The 16663-nt window shown below is 39.7% G+C and overlaps 1 protein-coding gene across 2 annotated transcripts in view; it reads left to right on the top strand.

The window, feature by feature from the left end:
* CSMD1 (CUB and Sushi multiple domains 1) overlaps nucleotides 1–16663 on the top strand; it is a 949519-nt gene that overhangs the window by 723953 nt on the left and 208903 nt on the right. For both annotated transcript variants that reach the window (XM_053380819.1, XM_053380818.1), the window contains exons 14-18: nucleotides 804–1130; nucleotides 2108–2302; nucleotides 4768–4906; nucleotides 10247–10434; nucleotides 15211–15399. In XM_053380819.1, coding sequence (XP_053236794.1) covers nucleotides 804–1130; nucleotides 2108–2302; nucleotides 4768–4906; nucleotides 10247–10434; nucleotides 15211–15399 — 1038 coding nt within the window. The remainder of the gene's footprint in view (nucleotides 1–803; nucleotides 1131–2107; nucleotides 2303–4767; nucleotides 4907–10246; nucleotides 10435–15210; nucleotides 15400–16663) is intronic.

Here is a 16663-nt window from a genome sequence, read left to right as displayed (position 1 = left end):
AGCAAGATGTCAGTTTTCTCAGCAGTAGCTGCCACCACATTTTCTTCTTCTTTGCTTCTTCTAAGAGTGAAATACAAATGGAACACAGGGAGTTTTTCAAGCAGCTTGTAGTGACCATATCCATTCCTTACTGCTAGTCCTTGAATTAATCTCTGTTAGAAAGAGGTCCTTGAAAAAAGCTTACCACTGAAGATAAATAAGTTCTATCACTGTGTTTGTCATGTGGAAGGTATTTAACAAACAAAATGACATACACACACACACACACACACACACACACACATATATATATACACACACACGCATACACACACACACACACTATATATATATATAGAGAGAGAGAGAGAGTGTGTGTGTGTGTATATATGTGTGTATATATATATATATATATATATATATATATATATATATCACTATATATATGTTTGTATATATATATGTGTGTGTGTGTGTGTGTATGCATATGTGTGTGTGTGTGTGTGTGTGTGTGTATGTATGTGTATATATATATATAGAGAGAGAGAGAGAGAGAGTACAAAAATTTTATATTGCTGTTTGGACCTAATAAGGTGCCCTCTCCTCCCAGTTTTGTTTTGTTTTTTAAAAAAAAGACCCCCCCAAACGAAAATGTGGCAGCAAAGTCACAACTGCAGGCTTTGTTTTTTAGGTGGGACTTTTCCCCACAACAATGGAAAACATTTCATTTTTCCAGGAAGTATAGCCTAGACATGATGCCTTTTAGAATTTGTATTTTTAACACATGCATCGTTCAAAGTGTTTCATTTTCTCTTTTTTAATAGTCTCATGTTTCTTCAACTTCACAACACCTTCAGGAATTATACTTTCACCAAACTACCCTGAGGAGTATGGAAACAACATGAATTGTGTATGGTTGATAATTTCAGAACCAGGAAGCAGAATACATCTTATTTTCAATGACTTTGATGTAGAGCCTCAGTTTGATTACCTGACAGTGAAGGATGATGGGATTTCTGACTTACCAGCGCTTGGTACTTTTTCTGGCAATGATGTGCCTTCCCAGATAGCTAGCAATGGGCACATAGTACGTCTTGAATTTCAGTCAGATCATTCCACTACAGGAAGAGGATTCAATATATCGTATACGAGTAAGTGTGCATTCTCTGAGTTGTATACTAAACACAATGGACATTATGCGGCTAAGAATAAGCACTTTTAAGAGCTAGGCTTCAGAGAGCTGAAGTACATGCTTAACAAACCCAACAAAATAATTAGGGCTTTAAAAGCACTTGACTTTGACTGCACAATGTCTTTCAGAAATATCATTAAGCATTTGTTAGTTTAAATCAGGATAGGGAAACTGGACTTCCAGATGTTGATGGTCAGATAGCTCAGGTGGTAGAGCGTGAGACTCTTAATCTCCGAGTTGTGGGTTCAAGCCCCACGTTGGGCAAAAGAGTCCTGCGTTGCAAGAGGTTGGACAAGATGACCCTTCCATCTCTACAATTTTATGATTCCATTAGCCCCAGCCCGCACTGCTAGTAATCAGAGATGGTTGGAGTCAACAGCAGCTATCTGTTTTATCTAGTCTGAGTCTTGTGTCCAGGCAGATGTTTTCAGAAAATTCAGAAGAACTGTGTGTAGGTTACTGCTTTTTTGCTGTTCACCCTCTAGCAGCTTGTATGCAGAGGTATAATCCCTTTGAACATAAAGGTGTCCAAAGCTATCATTACTAATCACTGCATGTTAATTTTGGGGTTGTAATTTTTTTTTTGTAATGTGCACATGAAAAAGAAATTAAATTAAAAATTAAAATGCATGATGGAATTAAGCATTTCCCCACATGCATACTCTCTAGCTGAGCTGGGATATTTAGAAACAAAGTTAATACTGATCTCAGTAGTTCTGTTTGGCTCAAAAACATATGTCACCACTGAAAAAATCAAAATGCTCATACATTTTGAACATGGTTGACTGCAGGTAGTCAGATAATCACTAAAGAATCATGTAAGCCCAAAGATAGGTCAGTTAAGGAGACTAGTTGTCTTGTTTTGAATCATGCATCCAAATATACTTACAACCAATTAATTAATTGGCTTCACTTTTTCTTTCCTTTGGCGCTCAGCATTTGGTCAGAATGAGTGTCATGATCCAGGAATCCCCATAAACGGAAAGCGCTTTGGAGACAGATTCCTTCTAGGAAGTTCTGTTTCTTTTCATTGCGACGATGGCTTTGTGAAAACCCAGGGCTCAGAGACCATAACTTGTGTTATGCAGGATGGAAATGTTGTGTGGAGTTCAACTGTTCCGAGATGTGAAGGTAAGGATTTGACCGTGCTCTAGAATGCACATACTGATTTTCTTTAGATATTATGTATACTGTTTATATTAAGGCAATACAGACAGCAATAAAATAAAAAATCAAAGACTCAGTATAAAACTCAGAGAGAGAAAGAGAGAGAGAAATGACAGGCATCCACCAAGAGGGGGACACAATATCTTAACTCTAGAATTGTCTCGGATCTTAGTATTTGAGCAAGAAAACCATAATATTAAATGTAAGCAATTGGTATGTTATTTGTTGTTTGCTGCATGGTGATCAGTAGTTGATGGAAATCCCTGGAATATCTAGACTTATCTGCTTGGCCTAGAAATGTTTGGGCCATTGTACTTGGAAAAAACTGAGCACAACATTGACTTCCCACAAGAAGAACCACAGCCCTCCTTTGTCATCCATAGGAGCATCAATGACAATATGTGGAGTTAGAGAATATTAATTACTGTTGATGTGTGTGTGCATGCATACACAAATGTTAAAGGCAGCAATGCTTTAGTTTTCTATAGACTCTCACAAATTGTATCTAGAGATAAAAGTGGGTTAGGCTGCAATCATAATGATGTTTGTCTTGTTGAATACAGTTCTGAGTAAGCATGCATAGGATCGCTATTTTAATAAATGACTTGATATACAGCAGGGACAACAAAAATGGTGCCCTCCAGATGTTGGACATGCACCAGTCCCAGCCAGCATGCGCAGTTGTCAGGAATGGTGGGACTTGGCGTCCAACAACATCTGAAGGGCTCAACATTGGCTAACCTTGACATGCAGCTAAGATGTAGGTTCATGTCCAGAGGATTCTGTGATTATTTGGCTGATTTAAGTCATGAAATCAAAAGCAACACTGGGAAATTTTGCCTTTCGCCTCCCAACTATACAACCTCTCCTCTTCTGCTATTTGGCATGCTGAATATGGGTGGCAATTAACAAATAGATTGAGTGGCCTAACATCTGCTTTTGAATATTCTCCGTGTTAATAAATCTAACTTTAACAGATTTCATCTAGTGTGAACTGTAATAGGATTTGGGTGCTCTTTTACTTACACCAGCTGGTGTATCTGCCTACGAGCTTACATGCAGTGCATTTAACATGAAATAGGAATATTTATGAAGCAATGGCCTACTTCAGTGAGAGAAATAGCAATGCCACCCAGCCTGTTAAAAAATGATCACTCAAGAAGACTGGTTTAGAAGCCACAGGATTTACATAAAATGCATTTTGTGCTGGATTATATAAATTTCATTGTATGATTTCATAATTTCTTTGTTATATGTTAAATTTTTATTCCTCCTTTCCACAAAACCAAAATTTTCATATGAGTGGCTTAGGTTAGGCTGGAAGATTGATTGGCTTAAGGTCGCCCAGTAGATTTCATGCCTGAGTAGGGATTTGAGCATAAATATTCCTGCTATTAGTCTAACATTCATTATACCACACTTGCACACACTCAGCTGCTATGCAGACAACTAAGGTCACATCTGCTTGGCTACCTCACATGGCTACCTCAAAGAATCCTGTGAACCTGTAGTTTGCTAAGGCTGCTGGGAATCGAAGCTCTTTGAGGAGTAAACTATACTTCCCAGGATTCTTTGGGGGAAGCCATGTGCTTTAAGGTGTGCTTATGACCTAATTGTTTTAAGACTCTGTGCTGGTATCCCAGCCAATATTGTATTGGTGCTGCTAGGCCAACAGCTGCCATTTATACTAGATGTGCAATAATAGAACAACATTTTGCCTTCATTATGGTACAGAGAAGGGACGCGGGTGGCGCTGTGGGTAAAACCTCAGCGCCTAGGACTTGCTGATCGCATGGTTGGCGGTTTGAATCCCCGTGGCGGGGTGAGCTCCCGTCGTTCGGTCCCAGCTCCTGCACACCTAGCAGTTCGAAAGCACCCTTAAAAGTGCAAGTAGATAAATAGGTACCACTTTATAGCGGGAAGGTAAACGGCGTTTCCGTGTGCTGCGCTGGTGCTGGCTCGCCAGAGCAGCTTCGTCACGCTGGCCACGTGACCCGGAAGTGTCTTCGGACGGTGCTGGCTCCCGGCCTCTAGAGTGAGATGAGCGCACAACCCTAGAGTCTGTCAAGACTGGCCCGTACGGGCAGGCGTACCTTTACCTTTACCCTTTATGGTACAGAGAGGGCGGGGGAGAGACAGGGCTTGCCAGGGCACAACAAATTTATAACACCAGGCAGCTTAGCCAATATATGGAGCAGGTGAATCGGTGCAACCACAAGCAGGAATATGGAGTGGTTAAGTGAAAGTACAGAGCGTCAGAATTAACACTTAAGAGTGCCTTGTGTGTTCAACACTGAGGGATATTCTGCACTTTCTGGTTGTGATAAGGCATGCTGGAAGTTGCAGTTGAGCAATTTGACGCAATGTGATTTATAGCATTTCTCAGTTGGGATTACCAATTTGATTGTATCTTTCTGTTTCTCTTCCAGCACCTTGCGGTGGCCACCTGACAGCATCTAGTGGCGTTATCTTGCCACCAGGATGGCCAGGTTACTACAAAGACTCGTTAAACTGTGAATGGGTAATCGAGGCAAAGCAAGGGCACTCTATAAAGATCACATTTGATAAGTGAGTATCTGAAAAACAGATCCGCAGCTGAATGTTGCAATTGTTTGAAATGGTAACAGTGTAGGTGCTGTTGAATTACAACACACATCATGCCTGACCATTGGCCAGGCTGGCTGGGGCTGATGAGTCCAACAACCTTGCCCAGCTGCCTCTTACTACCCATTCCACCATGTTGCATCCAAAAGAAAGATGAGACAATGGCTGGGACCAATTACTATGTGACTCCTGCACTCCCAGAATTAGCAGCCACTCCATTAGCAGCCACTCCATCTGCTGAAATGAAATCGTAAGGCCTAGTTGGGCTGACCGCAGTTTGGTTCCACGCTCTCCTTCAGTGGCCACTCAGTTTGGTTGCCTTAACAGTTGTCTAACATTACGTAATGATTGGTACCACACCTGACCTTGCCTTATCTTTCTCACTTCCCTTTCTATCCCTTTCCCCCTTTTTAGGTCTATCAGATTATATGTAATTAATTGAAAATTCTACACTGCCTTGTGTGTAGTCATAGAAAGGTGGTATAAAAATACCTCATAAACATCTAGACGGCCACAGCTTCCCCATCCCTCTTTTAAGGCGTTGTCGCTGCACTTTCTTGTAAACCAGGGGTAGCCAACATCTGCCTGTAGAAAATCAGACGGCAACCCTGTATCGGGAAAATTTGTTTTACAAAAAAATGTTTTACAAAAAAAAAGTGCTGTAAGCTGCCCAGAGTGGCTGGGGAAACCCAGCCGGATGGGTGGGGTATAAATAGTAACATTATTATTATTATTATTATTATTATTATTATTACTCTTGTATAATTCAGGTGAGCAATATATTTATCGCAATATTCAAACCAGATTAAGGGACATTGAAAAACAAAATGTCGAGTAAGCTGTACATATAATTTGCTCCCCCAAGTTCTATGGTTTAAATAAAACAGTTAACAGGGTCACTTATATCTCAAAATTAATAATTCCAGTTGAAACGCAGGGCCTTTATGTTAGCCTAATTGAACTTTCCCCCCTCAGCTTTTGTTTTTAAAAATTCCCAGAAATGATAGACATTGTGGGTGTTTTTTGAATGTGCCAGACAGTGTAGAACATACTCTTTTCTACTGTCCAACCAGCTACACAAACGTGCTATCCCCTTTTTTCAGTGGTCTAACATCACGGCACAATGAAAATATCAGACTCTATCTGACATTAACCTGGGCGTAACTGCAAGGGTGGCTGAGTTTTTGTCTTAGAGTGGTGAACTTATTGTTTCTAGAGATATAAGAGGATTGATGAACAGTCTGGGTTTGAGTTAATGCCTGAACTTAGCAGCAGTCTATATGGTATCTACAGTCATTATGTAGATGCTTCTGTAACTATTCAGCATTTAGTTATGGGCATTAGCGTTTTGATTTCCCCTCTTAAAAAAATATTGTTTTTGATAACTACATGAATAATACATTTCATCTGTTTTGTGTGGCGGGGGTCATGGGACAGCCTTGTAGCATCCCTTCTCAATTCAAACAGAATGGTGTAGAATCATTTGCAGGGATTCATTTTTGGTAAAGAAAAGAAATGTGATGGCAAAGCTTTTCCCCTTTCTTTCAAAAAACAAGGGGAACTTATTTTGGTCACCTTGCTTATAAACATAGCACCCCCCCACCTGAAAAGCTTTATTATTTTTGTCTAACCCTTGAGAGTTATCTTTGGGAAAACATTGGGATACAATTATAGCCTCAGGGGCTACATTTCTATTCTGGCACTGAAAGCAACAGAGATTTCTGTGACACCAACTTCAGCCTTGCATTAATGTGGACAGTAATTCTCTATAATTGCTAAAAGAAGCTATATAGGGGAGCTGTGTATTCCTAAATATCAGATGCAGGGAACACACTTCAGGGAATTTCCTGCTGAGTAGCATCCGACTAGCTGCTGTTTAATTATGAATGTTGGTTTAGATAAACCTTGGTCTAATCCAACATTAGTTCTGTGTAACTATCCACCACACAGAGTTCTGTATAACTAACAGAATAATTTCATGTTGCTGGGTAATTATATATTTTGAATGCTTTTAACAACCACCTTATTCTTAAGAACACAGTTGTAATAAGCCTTCATTCTTCACAAAGGTGGTGAAAGAGATGCCTTGGGTAATTGATTTACGGTGGTAAAAGGGAATTATGTGATGTGGGTGAACAATTTACAAATATCTGGCTGTACTGAAACCAGTGGTACTCTAACCCACTGCTGTGGTTTTGATGTTGCCAAATCAAACATATCTTACAAACCCAAATTATTTTAAATAATCAAGAAGTGTCAGCTTGAGGTTGGACACCATGATGTTCTTTCATTGAAAAATCAAGATAGTTTACACATCTGGAGTTGAATATATGTAAATGAATTTGTTAAAGAGTGCCTCTGGAAGAATGGAGGGGTTAGAGAATATTTGCAGAGCATAACTTTTGATGGGATGAGTTCCAGCATCCTGAATGTAATCATGGAGGTTGGATATACATTAGTTCTTCACCTGTGAATAGTTCACAAGGTCCTTTGGAACAGTGCGTGGGAGGAGCGGGGGAAGGGGTGCTGTTGCCCTGATGGAATGATCATTTTAGCATCAAATACCATCTAATCAATAGGATTATAGCACAATGGTTTTCATATTTATTCAGTAATAAGTCTCACTGTATCCAGTAGAAGTGTGTTTAGATTTGCAGTCTTAATCAGTCTCTATTCAGGATTTCAGTTATGCAGCCTAATTCTATGTACTGTGTGACGACTTACAGTCAAATAAATGAACATAGATTTTCATCATTCATATATATATATATATATATATATATATATATATGGTGAGTCCTTTAAAATAGGCCCCGTGGATACAGAGTACACATGTTCCACGGGGCCTCTTTTAAAAGACTCATCCTTTATATGATTGGTTACATTTCTAATTGCGTTATCTAGTACAGTTTTGCTTCAAAGACTGATTATATTTGTATTTTGTTTTCTGTGAAACGTACTAGGTTTCATGTGTTTGTGTGCTTCAGTTGTATATTAAAATATGGACGTAAATCAATGTACATTATTTCTGGCAAAAGCCTTAAAAGATTATGTATTTGCTTCCCTCCCCAATTTATCAGTTTATGGGATTTGTGGGTTTAGGTTCATATATATGTGTGTGTGTGCTAATTGTTATATAACGTACAAGGGTGTTGTATACATTGTTTTCACAAATATTTCTTGCATAAACTCCTGTTTTCAGTCATCTGTAGTAAAAAGGACACCATTAATCATACTCCCTTGATCCAAGTAAGCATGCTTATTTTTGTCAGGACTTCTGCAAAGTGTTTGCTATCCAAAGTAAACATAGGAAACTGCCTCAGACTGAGTGAAGCCATTGGTCCATCTATCTCAGTATTGTCTTTACTGACTGAGAGTGTCTGTTCTGAGTCCATTCCTAGCCCCAGTTGGAAATGCGGGGAATGAACCTTTGACCTTCTGCACGCAAATCAGATCCTCTGCCACTGAGTTACGGCCCTTCCCCAGTTCTGTTCCACAATAGATATGAACGCAGGTCTCCTTCAGCTTTCCTTCGTCCTTTGAGACCAAACTTATTACCGTTATAGAGCTCTACTATGTGTCATATCTGGTTTAAAAGGTTAGCAGTGCTACACAATGAGAGTGTTTTGTTTCTACATGAATGCCTTTGGTGATGCCTTCGCAAACAGGAGGAGGGAAAAAGGCTTGACACAAAAACTGCAGTAAAAGGTTCATATTTTTCTAGTTCAAGTGGCTGTCAAATGTATCTACAAATATTTAGGCGCAATTAGATTGTGTTGCACATCAGTCAAAACTGAAGCTAAGCCGTATATACCACTTGGGAACTGAGTGGATTTGATGCAGAAATGACCCTTGGAGGATGATTTCATGCTCAGTCAGGCTTTGTGAATCTAAAGTTATTAAACTGGAAAACACTATTTCCCAGGAGACAGGGAACTAGACTGGAACGGAGTAGAGGACCATGGTTCTTCTAGGGCCACCATTTCCACTGACCTCTTTAAATAACCCCACTCTTATTCCTTGCTTTGTGTGTCATAGTGATAATGATTTTCCATATGTAAGAGTTAATGGCTCAACACCACCGGCTAATTCAAGAACCAATGAAGTGAGTGAAAAGTTAGGTAAGAAAGGACTTCAGTGCACCTTCTGATAATATGTCATTGGTGTGAGAATTGCGGCAACACATAAGAAGCTCCCATATACAGAGTCAGAGCATTAGTCCATCTTGTTCAGTATTATCTACACTGACTGACAGCTGCTCTCCAGGATTTCAGAATGGGATCTCTTCCAGCTTTACCTGGAGATGATGGGGATTGAAACTGGTATCTTTTGCACGGAGAGTATATGCTCTTACCACTGAACCACCACAGCTCTTCCATGAGGCCTCTGTCCTCCCTGGACTGCTCTAATATTACACTGAGTAGTGTTGTCAGCTCTGGATAGTAGATCTCTAAGGCCTTCTGCAACCTGGAATTTCTTGGATGGAGCTGCTGGAGGCCTAGTGCATGCAGATCATGAGGCCTACCTGTCAGGGATCTGTTTTCAGTTGAGGGGAGAGACAGGAACGTACAGAGAGCCTCCTCCTCTGTTGAGCAGCTGCACTTCGTCAGAGTCTGGGGAGGGGCAGTTTTCAGGAGACAAGGAAGACGAGAGAGCGGAGCCAAAAAACTGCTAGCAGGGGAGGGAATGAGCAGTTTCCGTCGCTTAGTTTTCCACGTAATGAAAAAAGACGGAGAGGGGGGCTTCCGGGTTTTCTTTGCTGGAGGGGAAATAGGAAGAAGGCACTTCCGGATTCTGCTAGCGATTGAGGCAGACATGGTTTTGAAACTTCTGCACTGTACATAAGTTTGCACTCAATAAATCCTGAAAAGAGAGGCTGTTATCTTCGCAAGCATCCACACTCCCTTCTGACACTACCAGTGAGCTAAGGTCCCTCTCCTGCATGTAAAATATTGTGCAGATGGAGTATCCACAAATATAACCAAACCATTGCCCCATCTACCCTAGTATTTGACTACTATGACAGGCAGGAGCACTCCAGCGTCTTCTGAGGGATCCTCCACTGCTTCTTTCCTGCAAGCGCCCCCCGCCTCATCCTACTTCAATTTATTTTGCTACCTACTGTGGATTATGTTCCTTTTACCCAGAAGTAAGCAATAACCTTCGGAGAGCAGAAACCTTTGCAGCATAAATGTTCCATGGGATTCCACCAACAAGCCCAAGCAATCTAATGAGATTGTTGTTGTTTTAGAAATGTCAGCTTTGAAGTCATACATGTTGCAATTTGTCATTCTGTTTTTACAGGTTCCAGACAGAAGTAAATTACGATACACTGGAAGTCAGAGATGGGCCGACGAGTTCTTCTCCATTAATTGGGGAATACCATGGCACACAAGCACCACAGTTCCTTATTAGCACTGGGAATTTCATGTATCTCCTATTCACTACAGATAACAGCCGTTCAAGTGTTGGTTTCTTGATTCACTATGAAAGTAAGTCTGATATTTTTCTCAGTTAAAATGAGTGTAATAACCGAATGTGGGTATTTTGGGGAATGAGAAGTGTATTGGCAGGGTGGCTCATAAATCAGCAAAAATTGTAAATGACTGTAACATAGGAATGGTTAAGAGTGAAATGGGTGGTATCAGACTAATTTAATCTGTGTTAGGGATTCTGCTTGTGCCGTGTGACTTCTCCCGTCTCCCCTCCCCCCACATGCCCCCTAATTTTGTTCTGGGGGTTGCCCCAACCCTCTGGAGTACATCTGGGGAGAACATGGGGTATGCACAAGAAGAGGAGAGGAGAGGTTCCATGGCACAAGAGGAAATCTTTGTACTTATGGAATCAGTTAGGTTTGCACCACTTGTTATACATTTAGTGTACAATCCTATACTGTTCTCTGAGAGTAAGCTCTATTGAACTCAATGGGATATACCTTTGAGTAGACATATCTGGAATTGCACTTTTTAAAATAAAAAGCTATTTTAAAAAAACTATTATTATACATTGCTGCAGGTGTGTATTAAAAAATAAATCAAAACATTTTCCCCAATCCAGAACTTCACTGTGAGCATGGGAGCGCCTCACATTGGAACATGGCATTCTTTATTTGTGTGCAGAGTGGAATAAGTCTCATTTCCAAGAGTTCTGCTTGCATTATGATGCATGCCTCTGTTCTCTGATTTGGTGTAATAACTAACTAGATGCCTGCAATAAATTTTGCAGTCATTAAATGGTTAAGAGGGCACAGATTGCTTGCTTTGCTTCCTGGTTCACAGTAACTGTTGATATCTGAATTGGGACAAATTATTGTTACGCCTACCTATAACTTGACTCCAAAGCAAAATCAGAAGCCACAGTTTAAAGTGGGACTTTGATTCTGATTTGGAAACAAAGTAAGATTACCAGAGTTGAACATCATGGTAGTTTCCATGAACCAGGAAGCAGACTTTTATGAAGTCGTTCTATGGTTATGATGTCAGAACCTGCTTATAATTTTTGAAAGATGAAAATGCAAGTAAAATAAAATCCCACAGTGGTGAAGGTTTCAAGTGTGAATTTATTCCCAAAGCATATAAGAGGTTTCTCATACTCTATAATTCTTTAGGGGAAAATATATTGATTGTGATCATAATAATATAGAACTAGTCTAGTAGAGTATTTCATATTTCTGTTGTCATAAGTAGTGCTAGAGTCATGCACAGTAATTTCCAATATTCATTCCAATATGGATGTATTGCAGCAATTGTATCCTTATGCATTATTAACAAGTAGATAGTAGTTTCATTGTTAGCGCTTAAATGACTAGAGCATTCATCTTTTCCCATTTATAACAAGCATGATAACAAAATGAAAATTTAGGATTGAAAAGTGGAGTTTACAGAATGCTGATTCTCTACAGTTTTGGAAGAGAATCACACTCAGCTCTGCCATGAGCCACAATGAGCTGCGTGGGGTAGCCGGTGGCTTGAGAAGAGTGGCGCATCATGCTCTCCGTGCAGCACTCATAAGCCTGCCTGCCACTGCCATTATTAGCACCATATGTGCCACCCTCCAGTGGCCTGCCAGCTAGCTGTAGAAGGTTTCCGCTTTTGCTGCCACAGCAAATACTACAATATTTGCCTCTCTAGAGAAGTATCAAACAGTGCTCCTACAGGGCTCTATGGAGTGCAGGGATCCTTCAGTGATCTGGAGTGCATTGATGCAGGTGGTCTTCACAACCACCTTGCCCACAGAAACGTGCTTCAAGGAAGGACCCCTTAAATTTATTGGTTGCAAATGAGGGTGGTTTCCCTTGGCTCATGGCAGGTTATCTTAGACAAGGGGGGGGGAACTATTTTCTATTTAAAAATGAAATTCTAATTAAAAATAGATAAATCAGAAATAGGTTGGCTGACTTCCCAATTTTAGCCATTAAGAACCTTACCTTTTTCCTGCTGGAGACAGACTAGAAGGGAGGCGAAGGGAGAAACATGGAGTGGATTTAATGTAACAGGGAATGGGTTGTGTCTCAGACGTACAGAATACTGGCAATGGAAGTGGAGACCGTGCTGAAAGGAAGACATAGTGCCCTTGCATTGGTGCCATGTCATCGTTCTCAACATTAAACTCTCATTCTTTATTGCATATGTCTTGAGATAGGCTGCAGTTATGCAGTTTTTAAGATGCACATTCTTTTACTTCACCACTGCAAATGAATCATTGCTAATTATTTTTAATCGTCGCTAACTTGTTACATTTGCAGTGAAATTTATAAGGTTGCAGTATGTTTAGAAAGAGGTGGGAGGAGGATACTTTGAGAAATTATGTATGAAAATGTATTTCTATATTGTGCAAAGTGAACTGGCTTTAGTCTTTATGTGTTTTGTTTTATTTATTTATTTATTTATGTAGTTTATATCATATCCTTCCAACAGTTCCCATGGTTGCTTAGAAAAAAAGTTTAAATCACCGTAAACCAAAGCATTAAAGCAATATTAAAACATTGCAATACAAAAAGAGCAGCATAAAAGCAGTCAGCAGAATTGAAAACAGACACCAGGGCAACATGATAGCAATGTGTGTACGGTTATTTATTTATTATAGCCCACTCTCCACCAAATGGTCCCAGGGCAGGTTACATTAAAACCACAAGTTAAAGCAAACTTCAGTTCATTAAAAACAGTAAATTAAACTGCAAAACTGAACAAAATTGTAAGAGCAGCAAAATAGGAATCCAACAGTAGAAGAGGAAGGAAAACATCCACTCATCTGAAAAGCATTTCCCCCCTTAGTCACTCAACCTCAGATGACATGAGCCTCCTCCATTGAACATCACAGTGGAGGCACATTTGAATACAAGCTTTGAAACCCATGAAGCCTGGTACATAAACCATCCTTCATCCATCAATGGGATCTCTGTTTTGTCTGGACTGGGCTCCAGTTTATTGGCTCTCTTTGAGCTCATTACTGTAAATTCAAGTAATGCAGTAGTTGTGTGGTTTAGTGCAATTCCTGCATTACTTTTATGAAAAAAGATAAAAGCAGGTGCTGTCAGCATAATCGTGACACCTCACTTCAGACCTCCGTATGACCTCATTCACCAGTCTCATGCAGATGTTTAAATACAAGAGGGGAACAACAACAAAAAGATGTGGGACTCTATCACATAGCTGCTAGAGTCAAATAAAAGACTTCCAGCACCATCTTCTGAAATTGACTGTCCAAGTAGGAAATGAACTACCTAAATTGCAAACCAGTTTAGTAGGATACTATAATGGATGGTATAAAAAGCCTCCAAGAGATCCAAGAAAATCAAGGGGCTTAGACACCATCTCTCTATCCTGAAATATGTTGTTCACTGGGACAACTTAAGCAGTTTCAGTGCCAAATCCACACCTGAAAACTGATTAAAATGGAACTGGGAACTCAAGCCTCACCCAACGGTATCTGAAGTTTTATAGCAACCTCCCACTGGAGCCATTTGACACAGAAAGGTTTGCTAGTGAGTGTCCAATAATTATTCAGATATTTCAGGTCCACAACAGGTTTCTTCTGGAGAGGCTGTGCTGCTTCCTCTTTTGTACTGTTGACATAGGCATATGTGAATAATATTTTCCTATCCAGCACTCAAAAGCTTGATCCACTTGCAATTAGACTCAATTATCACTGCTAAACATCTGAGGTTCAAAATAGCCACCCACTGCACCATGAAAAGCTGAAAACATTGTGCCACTATTGACACAACTCTTCAGAACGAAAGCTTAGGCAGGGTATCATTTCAAAGATTGCTATCTATGCTTTTCAGTAATACTAAGCTTTAAATAAACTACCATGTAGCTTTACAGAGATTGGCACTTAGAGAGGCATCAGCACTTTTTGAGGAATGGAAACTAAGTTACAGCTATTTGAAGGGGCTAAAAGTTATTTTACCTGGAGGGAAAAATAACTCCATAACCAGGAAAGAGAACTATTTCAGTGACAGCAGTGGTACTCTAATCCAAGTACTAAACCATAACTTCAGATGCACAAAGTTGGCTCCATACAATGTTCAGAGGCATTCCAGTGCTTTTTAGAAAAGTTTAATACCCAAATGGCTGGGAGAATATTTAAATCAGGTATAGCCAACATAGTTCCCTGCATGTGTTTTGGACTACAACATCTGTCATCCTCTATAATAGGTCATGTTGGTTGGTCCTGACTGGAGATTTCCCTGGAGTTTTGTGCATTTGGAGGAAAGCTGCTTCTAAGAGACAGGCCACACACAGGTCACATTTGCCTGTCCCAATTCTCGTTCATTAGTGATTCCAGAAATATTACACCTCTTTCTCCAGAGGTCAAAGTCTGCTCAGCTCCTGATGGTACTCTGAGATCTCAACTGGGAAGAAAGGGAGGCTACAGCATGCAGAGTACACCATGGAAGAACCATCCTTATTATCATTCCACGTGTAGAATATAAAGTACAAATATATAGAAAGACAACGCAGGGGGCAATGGAAAGTAAATGACCATGACATCTATCCAATGTCGTTACTTAATACCCTTGTCAAATTCCTCTCCTTACTTGCTCATATTACCGTACATTTTCATATCCTTCTTTTTGAAGCAAAGATTATTTAAATAACTTGTAACAAAGTTATCTTGCTCACATTTCTCTCTCTTTTTTAAAGGGTTGCTTCCAACTTCTGTAAACTCAGCGCTTTCTCTCTGTTTTTAGTTGCCAGCTCAACATAATTTGCTCTTCTGCAGTGAACTTCTAATATTTCTCTTCCTTCCCTTTCTATGACCAGGTGTTACACTGGAATCGGATTCCTGCCTTGACCCAGGTATTCCTGTGAATGGCCATCGGCATGGTAATAACTTCAGCATCCGATCTACAGTCACTTTTAGCTGTGATCCAGGTTACACTCTGAGTGATGATGAACCACTTGTGTGTGAACGAAATCATCAGTGGAACCATGCACTACCTAGCTGCGATGGTATGTACTATGCAATAGTTGCTGTTGGACCGCTGCAAAATAAATTATATTTAAAAAGATGCAATGAGATATCTTTTCATGTAGGGAAAGGGGGGGGGGCACAGAAAGAAATTGCATTATTCACTACTTTCTTTCCTGAAACTCCTCTTCGCTTTATCATATCTACTCCTCTGCTCCCATGAATGTATGGTTTTATGGGGCACATTCAAAAGCAGGAAATATACCTTTGTGGTAAGTGTGTCTAGCTCAGCATAAGACACCAAAACTCTAAGGGAGAAATGCTTTGCTGGTGCAACTTCCTCCATTCTAGCACTCTAAACCTATGGGAAGTGTTCATTTTGTGCTAGAGTATTATTAAATAAAGTCCTTTCCAAGACTTGGAGATAAGGATAGGCAGATCTGTTGCTTTCAGTTTCTTTCAGTTTCTCATTTTTCCCATCTTAAATTGAGTTCTTCACATTTCCACATCTGTTTTTACTTTGTAAAAAAATTATCATAAAAATTCACCAGTGCATATTTTAGTGCCTGTTTCTCCTAGTACACACATTTTTTCCTTATGCAATTGTGCCCCAAAGACACATTGTTGCAAAGCAATTTCCCCTAATATGGTGCGTTTTAATAGTATTTTTTACTAATATGTAAGCACTGTGCATATTTTACCTCCATACGGGGAGTATATAAATTCAATAAATAATAACAATAATAATGTTTTTACACATCACTTGGGTGGACAGCAGGTGATAGGTACACTGCAAAATTTTGAGAAACTGCCACCAGAGTGAGCCCTGGGCCGATCTTCTTTCCAGGCTTAGACTAACTCCTAAAAACCTTTGAATTTCCCTAGAGAGGTCTCCAAGAAAGTCTGGAAAGACTGATATGGTTACAAATCACAACAGCAAAAAAATGTATTCACACTCTAGAATACATAACCGCATTTATATATTGCGGAAGAAGATATGTAATGATGAACCTGTCATTAATGATCTTCTCATAAGTGAACCACATATTCCTACGGAACACAGTAATAAAACCAACTTGAAAGCTATCTTGTAGAACCAACCAACTTGAAAATTATCTTATAGAATCGGGAGAACCATCACATACCACAGACCAAAATGGGCTTTTCTTTATTGTCTGAATATTGTAAAATACTTCCACCTGAAGTATTATGAAGCATTTTATTATGAATAAGATAGGACTAAGAGTGATTCTACTTTGTAGAATACCTAAAAATTGCAGTTTTCATGGTGCTTCTTCAGGTATA

Source organism: Podarcis raffonei, chromosome 3, assembly GCF_027172205.1.
Source record: "Podarcis raffonei isolate rPodRaf1 chromosome 3, rPodRaf1.pri, whole genome shotgun sequence".
NCBI lineage: Eukaryota > Metazoa > Chordata > Lepidosauria > Squamata > Lacertidae > Podarcis > Podarcis raffonei.
The sequence above is the reverse complement of the archived record's forward strand: the minus strand, read 5'-3'. Positions and strand labels throughout refer to the sequence as shown.